The 12,631-nt window shown below is 31.1% G+C and overlaps 1 protein-coding gene across 7 annotated transcripts in view; it reads left to right on the top strand.

Annotated features, from left to right (window-relative positions):
* Positions 1-6,442: 6,442 nt before the first annotated feature.
* LOC106469562 (charged multivesicular body protein 3-like) overlaps positions 6,443-12,631 on the top strand; it is a 33,194-nt gene continuing 27,005 nt past the window's right edge. For 2 of the 7 annotated variants that reach the window (XM_022398109.1, XM_022398110.1), the window contains exons 1-2: positions 6,764-7,135; positions 11,496-11,668. In XM_022398109.1, the coding sequence (XP_022253817.1) occupies positions 11,624-11,668 (45 nt within the window). In that variant the 5' untranslated portion in view covers positions 6,764-7,135; positions 11,496-11,623. Of the gene's footprint in view, positions 7,136-7,232; positions 7,236-8,274; positions 8,279-11,495; positions 11,669-12,631 lie in introns of all 7 variants that reach the window. The other 5 variants (XM_022398105.1, XM_022398107.1, XM_022398104.1 and 2 more) reach the window with 5 other exon arrangements.

Genomic DNA, 12,631 nt, shown 5'->3' on the forward strand with positions numbered 1-12,631 from the left:
TATTGCAAAGTTGTATTCAGAAAGAATAAACCAGTTTTATTTAAGAAAGGACTTGTATTTCTAAAGTTTCTTCGGAAAGAATTTTTACGGAAAATTAATCAACGACCAGAGACGTAACATTACTGTGATGGGTATTTGCAAACAAATTGATTGGGCAAAGTCACGTGGCCAAGACGAGGCAAGTGCAGCAGGTTAGGGGATCCTCGAGATGTGGGTGAAGGTATATTAAAGCCAGATAATTTGAGGGGCGTAAGGTAGTGAAAAAAGTCTAAATCTTTCAAAAGTGCCCTCCAAATTGTTGCACTCTAGGCCAAGCCTTGGAAACCTATTGCTTAATGTGTTTCTGTATTGAAGACGTAAAATGAAAATAAGAATTAAGAACAAAAATAAATTTGATTGGAGATAAAATCAAAGAAGCTATTGGAGGTGTACAGATAGATTATAATAAGACATTTGATGAAGTGTAGAAAGATTATAACAGCAAAATCAATGAGGTAGAAAAGAACATCAAAGGCCGAATAAAACACCTGAAAAATGAAGATGTAAAGGCAAAAACCAAATCAGCCAAACCTCTTACCAAGTCTTCCCGAGTATTTCAACCCTAAATACCATTAAACTTGAAATATGGAAGATGAGAACCCATCTGATTTACACCGTGCCATTGATAATTACAAAATTATTCTAGACTACACCAGTTATATCTCTATCTTATAAAGATACACAATTTAATATCACCCAATCGAGAAACTAAGATGCTACGAAGTAAAAGTACCATGGAAGGCATATCAGGCTTAGTTTGAAATAATTTTCAAAATTAATGGATGGAAAAGTGAACAAAAAAGCTAACCACCTTCCGGCCCATTTAAAAGGACCAACTATAACAGCATTAACATAATTTTCCAACTGGGAACAGTAAAAACTATCAGACATTGGTGGCTTGCTTATTCAACAGGTTTGGAGTGTCACACTAGAAGGAAGATTCCAAAGAAAATTAAGGAGCAAAGTACAGAGGAAAGAACCTCTCCTTAGCCGAATTTGAAGAATGCAAATACCTTGAAAAAGAGGAAAACACAAGCTAGTAAAACCAACCTAAAGTACAACAGAGTATAATCCAAATTGGAACATCCATAAGTGACAAGGAAGATATAACGTGGTCCAGCTTCGACTGAAACATACTTAGGCAATGACTTCGAGGCTGAAACAAAGTATTCAGTGGATAAAGAAGAGTGTATAATAACCTTTGTAGTAAACAGTTGTTCCATATCACCCAAAGACAAAACATATACTGGACAAAGTGGAATTTGTTATGCTATTGAGAAGGCTTGCTATATCAGAAGAGGGAAGATATCAGTAGATACAAATCATGTGAACTATGCTGTGAAATGAAAGATTCACACAAAAAACAACAGCGCTGCAACTACACCAGTATTGTATTGCAGCACCATATGACAGCGGTTCTATTGATATACTAGGTCTTCTACTACAGACTAACTGTAGGAATAAATGCATTATGATGGTGATGGATTAGTTCAGGACTTGCCGGTGAATTTGTTTCAAGATTTGGGGTCAAATGTTCGAGATAAAATATGTAAAACCTTCAAGAATGGTGGAGAAAGAAAGGCATGCACTTAAATCATTTATTTATTTATATGGATGAACATCAGAAAACATGAGATCAAGATCTTCCACTCTTACTGATGACTTATTGAATAGCAATACACGAAGCTACAGGCAACATTCTTGTGTCATTGATGCTTGAGAGAGAAATCAAAGTGTCATTGGACCTTCATTTTTTCAAATCCTGAGGGTAATCACTGAGTAGAATCTTATACACAGTATTTAAATGTATAAGTTACAGTGCTATCGATTGAATACGGAGTTAACGAATGCTGTACATATTTGTTGAATCTATGGTTTAGATACGAATGGGAATTAAACAAATATGTCACTGTTATGTCTTATTTGTGAACTAGACCTATCTCTTAGTTATCGTTGGTGAAATCGTGTAAATTGTAAAACTAAGTTAAAGAAAAAGAACTCCTTACTTTTTGTTAAGTGAATTATAAATTCTATTTTTTTCTCTCCAAATAATCAAAAAGAAACCTACTAAAGATAAAAACCTTTACAATATTAATTTATTATTTTTAATATGGATATGCAACAATAATTTTCCTGTTGTACAACACGATATTTTATTTATATGTTAAGATAAAAGACAAAAATCGTTCATTGAGCAGATATTAAAAAGAGACTATTACTACGCTTCCTGGTTCTTTCAAAGAGACCAATGCCCAAAATTATGTTTTCAGAATTATGTCTTTCTTAAGCCCATTGCAGTGCATTTTCGACATGTCCTGAAAGACCACATGCTAAGTTACTACAAAATAAATATAATTTCGGTTTGAAGCTGTTCAAAACAAACAAACTTTTAAAGTTTAAATCATATAAGTTAACATTCCTAATATATAATATCACAGTTTGACTCAAGAAGTTACTTAAACATAATAAAATATTTATACCACAATTACACATACTGTATAGCATGGGCGTTGATAGACGTCAGCCCACATGGTCTGTGCCTCGGATGGATTTGGCAGTGCTCTAAATCTACCTTGCACAACCCATAGATTTTACATCTCAATTTTGTTTTAAGTATTTTGAATAGTAGCTCTTCTTGTGGCTTATACCCCAAATATTTTCAAGAGTTAGCGACGATACTACTATATAGACAAGTTATAGAAGAACAAGAGAAACGAAGGAGTCAATTTTCAAAACACCATTTAATGAGGAAGACGATAAATACTAAATCCAAGAAAATACTACACTACCTTAGTAAATGTGATATAGGCTTAATTTCGCTAGGCCTATTTTCCGTTCGTTAACATGGTGTTTCAATAACTCATTAATACGAAACTTTATTTCCATATGTAAGTATCGTATTATTTGCATCAGGAAAACCTAATGGCCTTCTGAATTAGGTACGTTAGCACAGCTAGCCCTTAAGTAGCCCTCAATTTCACCCCTTCGTGAAATTCAACAAATACACTAGTACCTCCAACCTTGGTCTATGAAGACGCGTGAATTCACATTTGTATTTCTACCAAAAAATTTTTCATTTTGTCTCTTAAATAATGGTTGATTAGTTTGAATTATTTACTTAATGTATATATATTTATATTCAGAAGAAGAGAGAGAATAATCCCAAAGAAATGTATAGTCCCGAGTTCTGAAATTTTCGAAGGTTTTCTATATAATTGCAAAAACTTAATTGACAAATAATTTCTGTTTAAAGTATGTTATTCTAAAAGTAAGCGATATTGGAACAGTATGATTTTGTGTTTTTAGCAATTCAACAAAATGTTAAGAAATGCACGAATTTATATAAATTGTAAAGTAGAATGTAAAGTAATTGATAAGTAGAAGTTGTCTGCTGCCAGAGAACACGTTCTTAGAAGATTTCACGTGAAATTATAGTGTTACTCAGCAGAGAGTGTGTTGCTAGGAGTATCAGTCCCACGTGGTGGCACCAAATGGCGCATTTCTATGGGCAAATGTTGTTACACGGTTTTATAGGCGGATGGTATTACTAAGGTTTTATAGGTGGTTGGTGTTATTAAGGTTCTATATATATATGGGTTGTGTTTCTAAGGGTAGTATTGGTATAGGCAGATGGTGTTACTAGGTTGATGGTCTTACTAAGGTTCTATAGGCAGATAGTCTTACTAGATGTATTGTGTGCATTTTACAAAGGTGAACAGTTTTTCTATAAGCAGACAGTGTTACTATACTTCTGCAGAATTGCATACAGATTTCAACTTGTCTGAACTTATGTTTATAGTTTGCATTTATACATTTATCTAAATTACAAGTGTTTTACAAAGATGAATGGCGTTACAAGGTGGATTGCGTTACTAAGGTTCTATAGGCAGATGGTATTACTTGGCAAATTGTGTTACTAGGGTTAATGTTTCTTGACCATCATCTGACGGAAATGCTTTCAACACCATGATCGTAATACTATCTATATAGGTCATTTGATGCATCAACACCTATCATGTTGTGCATGCCTTTCACTCGGAATTCAGTGAAATGTGTCATTGGCAATGAATATTACAAATATAGTGCAGTCGGAATACTATTATTGTATACTCTTGTAACTCGTGAAAATTTCTAAGAGACTAGAATAATAATGTAGTATTTAAAAATATAATAGGCCTAATATTAATGTCTTATGACAAGTAAATTGTAATCATACTTTGCCGACTTGTAAAAGGCATACACACCATAACAATTTTTGTTGTATCAAATGGCTTGTATAAAATGTGTTCTGTCCGCTACTTTGTTTCTTGTGTCGCAATTGACCTGAAGAGCTCTAGATTGTGTGAAGCGCGTCATCGGCAATGGATATGATAAATATAGTGTAGTTGGAATACTATTATTATACACGTTTCTAATTCTTGAAAGTCCTTAAGGAACTGTATCAAGGATATAGTGCTAAACAAGCATAACTGAGGATAATTAATCATAATCTGGCATTTTACTGCATATAACAACAAATCGTCTTCATTATATTTCTGTGATTTTACAATTATTACAAACAATTCACTTGAGAAGCAAATATTTAACTAACACAGGGTTCTAGTTAACCCAAAACTCATTGGTCTCGAAGGCAGGCACAAGTACTTTGCTTCGAACTTTGTACCATAACAAACTAAACAGCATACAGTTTGCGCACAGCTGTCCACAATCACCTTCTAACAGGTTTCATCAATGACAATAAATTTCACATGAAAGTACCACAGGATTATTTCTTTCACCTTGGGTAGGTGAAAGTGCATGTCATAACCTTTCACAGAGTTACATTCAAAATTTAATTAAACTACTTTACTATCAATGTATATGAATAAACTCGGCATCAGAGCATAGATAATAAATCAAAGTTTAGTATTATTTAAGTTTTAATTGTATAAGCAAATAGTTTAAAACTTTCTCAATCTCCCCTAGTATAAGAACTGTGGCCTTTGTTATCTATGTCTTCTCTCTTCTCTATTTTTTTTTACCATTCCTTTCAAGAAGTACGAAAGTTAATGTAAATTACTCATTATAACGTTTTAATCTTTCAGACAAAGCATAATTTACATAGCCTTCAATCTTATTTAGTTACAGAGCAATAAAATAGAAAATCAGACCCCTCTTGCCACGCTCATCTGTCACATTCTCTTTTTCAAAACTTGCCCATAGTTCTCTCTAATATTCAAGACTACATTATTTATAACCAATAGAAATCCAAAGTTTTTCTATATCAAATGATGTATTATATTACGTTGTTGTTTGTGCAGAAAATTGTCCATTTTCCTTCCAAGTTCCAGTTCAAACTTTATTCTCACTGAAGACACATCTACAAGCTTAGTTGAATTTTTACCGGTTATTGTCGCGCAGTCGGAAAGCCAAAAGGATTGTGATAATTATGGAACATTGGTTTTTTTTTTCATGTTATTATTCTGTGTTCTTTGGCGCATTATTTAATTAAATATAAATTATTTATTGCAGTAGAACAATTAGTATAAAAAGTGGCGTTAAGTTACATTGACAGTCGAAAGCAAAAAAAAAAAGAAAACAAGACCAAGGTAAGTATTTTATTTTGATTTCTGGTGTATTCTTTATTTATCGTTATAAAAGTAATTAAAATGTAAAAATTTACAACTTTTCAGGTTAGCTAAAGTGAAATAAATATAATAATAATTTTCTATGTGGTACACTCGCGAGTACTACGTGCATTATGTAATTCGATACCGTAATGTGGACTGCAAGTTCGCCATGTGATTTGCGATTTATATGGTGCAAGTAATAGTTAGACAGGGTTCAAGGGACAATAAAATTTAAGTATAAATAGATGTATACTGTTACAAGCTTTAAGCTACTTAGGGTAAACAATTGTATTTTTTTGTTACAATTTGCAATAATTCCAGAAAGAAAATTGGAGACATTTATAATTATTTTCTAATTTTTTTATGGTGATTACGAGGTCTGTCAGACTAACGGACCTGATTGAGCCATGTACTATAGAGAATATACTAAAGAAAATAACAGATAAAATACAAAGTTATCTGAAAAAAAACAACAAAAAAACATTTATTTAGGAGGTTTTCGGGGTTATGCAAATATTTTAAAATTATCTTATGAAGAAAAGTGTTTTATTCTTACCATGAAATTTACTTTGCATTCATAAAGGGAAACAACATGCAATGTACATTGTAAATATTGTTTTTATTATACATTAACATGCTCTTTTCCACTTGCAATGATGTGCTTTTTTCCTATTTGTTTATTTGTTTTGAGTTTATTAAGTTCTACCTATTGTACCTTTCAAGGATGAAACTCTCAAAAGAAAAAGAAAGAAAAAGTAGTGGTAATCAGCTGGGTGAAGTGAACTTGTTTTTGAAAAAGAAAAAATATATATACGTGTTAACATAAATAAGGATAAAGCAGCTGAAATAAGTCCCGGTACTAGTTCCGCCTTACAAAATAAGTTTTGGCAATTTTCATTCGGACAAAATTAGAAGCAGAAAATATGGTTATTTGAGCAATCTTTACCTTCATTGGGGATAAAGTGATAGCAGAAGTTCCTTACTCATAATCTCATTCGGGCAAAAAGAGGTGCAGCCGCCCACACCCCTCTGAAAATTCCCCCTACGCCTATGCCCATTGGATCCTTGAATTTAGAAATCTCACTGGAACTCTTGAAAAAAAAAAAAAGTTGAGTGCCCGGGAGTCTTCACGGTGGGACCTCATTGAGAACACTGTTAGATTAGTATTTTTCAATTTAAACTGTTTTCTTTTTTGCTTCTGTAACAGTTAATATCTTGAAATTGTGTCATACTCATATGACCATTTATTACCGCTCTAAATATATTTAAACAATTCTTTGTAGTTCTAACGTAACAATCTTTAAAATTTGTAATATTATGTAATAAAATTTGCTATAATTTATAAATTCATTTGTATTTCATATGACATGGCAATTTATAAACAATAAGTGTTTGTCAAAAAAATTACTGTTACTCAGCGTTAGTGGTGTTATGATACTGTGACGATATAGCGTAGAACTATTAGAAGCAAGTCGATGAAAAGTTAGGTATATTACTTTTAGCATTATTACTATTAGCTAGGATTAGTTTATAAACAGTAGTAATAATAAGACGTAAAATATATACCTAATTACACATATATAGAAAGTAAAAAACACGTTTCCAAAATTAGTTAAAATCACGGAATTTAGGCCTAACATTAAAACCAATACTTCTAATAGTAATATTATTCATGTTATTTGGTTTAAACTTAAAGTAAAACTAAAAAAATGGTGGTCACGTTATTGTCGTTAGTAGTTTCTGGGATAACAAAAAATGTCACTCATAATAATTTGATTAATTTATATTGTAAGATAATATAATGTAAGTTCACTGAATTAAAATATTATTAAAGGATATTAAAATGTAGAGTACGCTTTGGCAGCTTATTAATTTTGTAGTTATTACTTTTCATTTTTACTTTAGTTTTAGCCATAAATCAAGCTAAATAACTTAATAAGTAATGATTACATGTTAGAAATAACTTTATATTTAATCTACAACTTCCACTATAATTAATTATCATTGGTGCTAAACGGGCATAAATTATTAAATGTTATTGTTAAAACAGAAGGCACAAAACAGTTTTAATTTTATGACTGAAAGAAAAAATGCAACTTGTGATAACTATTGTTCAGAATTTTTTTAAGTAACATTTTCACATGTAATATTGTATTAAAAAGTTAATTTTACAAAAACTACTATTAGTACTGTATTACTATTAAGTCACTTAAAAACCTGTCAGATTAATCTGTACTATAAAATAAAATGTTTTTTTTTACCAAATAGAATATTAGTTTTTTTGTGGAATCAAATATTGACCATTCACTTAAAAGTTATAAACTTATTATATGGTGAAATTTAAATCAATGATAAATTTGTATTTAATTCTTACCTTTGAAGTTTATCATACTAAACTTAAAAATATTTGTAACTGTTATCATTATTGTACAGTAGTTAGCAGTGTTCTAATCCTCATTTGTGATAGCTTGTGTTTCTAGAAAGTCTTAAATTAAAAGTAACTTAATATACAACTACAAATGTAATGTTTTGATTTTGTCATTTACATTTATTTTCACACTGCAACGTAAATGCAAATCCTAAGGAATATGAATTTTTTAACTATGTTTTGAAAGTAAGTTTAAAGAAAGGTCGGAACTAAGTTCCCATGAAAGTCACGATGTAATAATTATTCAAATCAAACACACAATTTTTATTTTTTTGATTGATACAAGTATTTTCTCTCTGTTATTATGCATTATTTGTGTACTTATTTTTAACATGGACAACAACAAGTAATTATTTTATACTCCAAAGTTGTCCTTTACACACACACACACACACACATTTAAAAAAAGGTTTTATAAGTGCAATAGTGCATATTGATTTTTATCTCATTTAAAAAGCAACTTTTATGACTTGTATAATTTTTAGATAGATATAGGAAAAAAGATGAACAGTTTAAAAGTACTTTTATATCATATGAGATACTCTTGGAAACAGTATATCATTTGTCTAACTTGGGTTATGTAAATTGTTGTCACAATTAACTCGTGTTTGTATAACATATAAACCACCATGCTTCCTTTTTACAAAGTTCCAATGTATAAGTGGTAGATGAGAAAGATGTAAGGACCTTCTTGCAAATTTCTTGACATGGCTCATTCACAAATTTACTGTTAACTCTAACAACAGTGAAGGTTTATTTGATTATTAAGCTTTCATATAAGAATGTCAGTGATTTAACCATCAGAATACGTCATGAAACCAGTAGCTTAATCTGTCGATTTTGTTAGTTTTGTATTGGGATTAGTGAAACCACTATCAAATGAAAGATCCCCCCCCTGTATAAAAGAAGTAGTTTGGATCAATTGAACTGTCACATTAAAATAAGTTTGCTCGTGTACTTGAAATCTATGTTTTTAAACATAAGAAGATGACACTTTAGTGTTAAAAGTTTTCAGTCCTTATATGTATTATGGACCACATTAACAGGCTAGTTTTATTGTGCAATAACTTTGCAGTTCTGCAGTTTGTAAGTTAGCTTATGAGTAATTGTGTTTTATGCATTTCACAGTCACAATATTCTGTAGTGAGGAAATGCTCTGATAGTTTTTTTTTCTTTTACTACTTGTTTCTTTAGCTGTTTATTAAACACTTTTGATGTATGTTTACAGACACAGTATAAAAGCTTTAACTGATTACAAAGGAAATGCTGTAGTGGACAAGCTCTGTCTGCTGTGTTACTTGCACTTTACTTTCCTTGGTGGGCCTTCCAGGCTTTGGGAACCGTGTTGCCCGTAAACTAATCACTTCCTATTTAATATTATAGGAATAAAACCCTTTAATTTTTTTTCTTTGCAAAACTCATCACTAGAAAATTCAGCAAAATAAATTTGCCATGGTAACTAAATATGGAGATAATGCAATTTACAACTTGTAACTGACTGATCTTTAAGATAGACTGAGTAGGTATTTACATCTAACACTTACATTTTTCAGAAGTTTGAAGAATTAGATTATTATTTCTTCCTTAAGATGCAGGTTTCTTTTGGCACATAATCATGTCATATGTTATCGTATGTACTTATAACATTACAAATACATACCTTCTATTAATAATAACTTGCGTGTTTCCTACGTGTTTTGTGCAATCATCGTGGTTATATTTAAACTACAGTTTGTGATGTAACTTAATAGTCACATGATATTGGTTGTGCATAGTGTTATGTTAATAATTGTAAAAATGTATCATTTACATATGCTGGGCTTTCATAAATAAGAACTTAACTGCCAAGTTGAGAGAGAACTTGGGGGTTAGTCGTTTTCATTACTATCACTTCTACGGGCATTACTGTCTAGGTTTTAATTTACTGTTGATTGACTAGATTTGCCCCTCAGCATATAAATGTCACTTGTCCCTTGTTTATGAATAGCCTTGTGTAATTCAGTTTTGTATTTTAATAAACAGTTTCTACCATTACTCATTTGTCATTATTGAATTAGTGAAGGATGTTATTGATGGCCTAGTCATGCATGGTTATGGAACACTATTGTTGCCACATATAAAAGGATCTCGGGAATTAACTTTTTTTTATGAGGTCATATAATTGGATAATGAGTGAGGGTCAAATTTGGTGGAAAATAGACAAGTCACTTGCAGTACCACTGTCCACAGTGAATAGGTTTCATTTTTATCAAAAAAACTACTTTCCTCATAATCTGAGTGCCAAGACCAACAGAAGAGACTTCATGTCAGAAAGTGAAAAATGGCACCCATCAAATGGCCACTACTATTGCAGGACAGGGGCAAATGTTCTTTGTTAACATCAGTAGTTATCTTCATAGCATAGACTACATTAGCAGAGTAGCTAGAGACAGAAGTCACCCTCACTCTGTCAACCTTATAGATTGACAGAGGTGGGTATCACAAATGCTGTCACACCCTCTTGCCCTTTGGGATACTGTAATGTTTCATGATTAATCTAGATTCCTGTTGTTCTCGGAGAATGGAAGCAGTTATTTTCTTTGGAATTTCTTTGAACCTTCTGCAAGCCTTCACAAAATATGGTGGTATCTCAGTTATGATGTAGGATGCCATTTGGGAAGCTAGACAATCACAGATAGTGGTATGTGAAAGAAAACTCATTAGTGCACGATACATTACAGTTTTATGCCAATGGACAGCTTACCAGACAAGGTAGAGTTTTCATTCAATACATTCACCCAGGATAACAAAACAAGAGATTAAAAGTTGGGGCATTGCCATTCTCCCTTGGCTAAGCCAGTCACTGGATACGAACGTGGTCCATCTTTGATTATTCCGTGTGGAAGTGTCTCAAACAACCAACTGCTAAGGACACTCTCATCTAAGTTCTTCACTAAGGGCTGTGTAGTCCCACAAGTCCATATTTTAGATCTCATAAATACATTGTATAACCATGAATCTGCCTTAAATGTTCCAAAGAAAAAATCCATCATTGTATCCATTGTTTCATGTTTATTTAATAAAATTGCATTCTTTCCGAGTTATTGTTTATTTATTATTGGCAGACTGTGTATTTCAGTACAGTATTTGTTTATTTACTGTAGCTGAGTGAACTGTTAGCAGAAAACTATATTTATGTGAACTTGACTGTGATAATACTGAACTTTCTGTGTTTTTCTTATGCAGCAAATAAAAACATTAGAAATAATTTTTTGGTTCTCCAAATTAAGTTCATTTGGGTTCTGTATTTTTCCCTTATTGATTTTTTTGGTACATCATTATGAAAAAAAAAAATTCCTCCTTCGCCTTTAGTTTTTGGTGTGAATGTAAAAATATTTTGTGAAACTTGCAAATATAACATTATATTAAATAATTTACAGATCTTGACAAACATTTTGAAGGAAAAGTGTTTTAAGACGCAAAGAGTTATAGCAGTGCATCTTTACTTCATTCATTCTGAAGGAATCATCTTTAATGTTGTATCAGAGAAAAATCTTATAACAGTAAAATGGGTCTCTTTGGAAAATCTCCAGAAATATCTCCAAAAGATCAAGTTAGTCTGTTTTGGTTTCCTAGTAAAAAATCTTGTTGTTTTAATTTACTTGTAAATGTTTTGTTTCCTTAAGGAAAATAAACTTTTTTAATGCAACTTAATTCATAAAAAGTAAGGTTTTGTTGTGGTTTTAATGTATTGTATTGGTATGTATAAGTTGGTATCTGATGTCAGTATAATAAAACTATTTGTAATTTGAAATATCAAATTTTGTTATATTTTTTCCAGATGTTATTAATAGTCCTACTTAAAATGTTTTGAATGAAGCAAACTAATTTTGATGTGAGCTTTACATATATAGTGAGGTTTAGTTGTGTGTTTGTATTTATTTTGTTTTTGAACAAAATAACTTTTAATTAATAATATACAATTTAGTTTTGAAGGAATCTACGTGAAGTGGATTCCTATATTTCTCGATCAAAAAGCAGTGTCAAATTAGAGGCCAGTATCATTGCCTGTTATGGTTTAAATTTAGCATGTAGATTTATACATTAGTTTTCTTGATTAAGCTAGCTTAAATTTTTTGCGTAGATATTACGTTACTAATCAATAAAGATTAAGCAATATTGAAATGTCAGAATTTTTTACAAATAATTTTTGTTACATGATAAGTCTATTTAATGTAGCAAAATTTTTGTTTTCTTACTAAGAAACTTCTCTCTAGAGAATGTAAAACTAAAAATCAGATTTTCAAATAAAGACAAAATAGCTGTTATAGAATACAAGAATGATACATGCATATATATATATATATATATATGTAATATATAAAATAAGCATTAAGAAGGTCTTTGCAAAATCTATTTTAAATTCTAGTCATCACCTTGAAGTCATAATGGATATTGTCCATGGTAATTGCTCCCAAGTGCATTGGGGATATCCCATCTACCAGACAGAATGCAAATGATGATGTTAAACTAGCCAATAATCATGAAAAATCAATTAACCCTTTTGAGACGGTTC

The sequence above is a fragment of the Limulus polyphemus genome, unplaced genomic scaffold (genome assembly GCF_000517525.1).
Source record: "Limulus polyphemus unplaced genomic scaffold, Limulus_polyphemus-2.1.2 Scaffold3546, whole genome shotgun sequence".
NCBI lineage: Eukaryota > Metazoa > Arthropoda > Merostomata > Xiphosura > Limulidae > Limulus > Limulus polyphemus.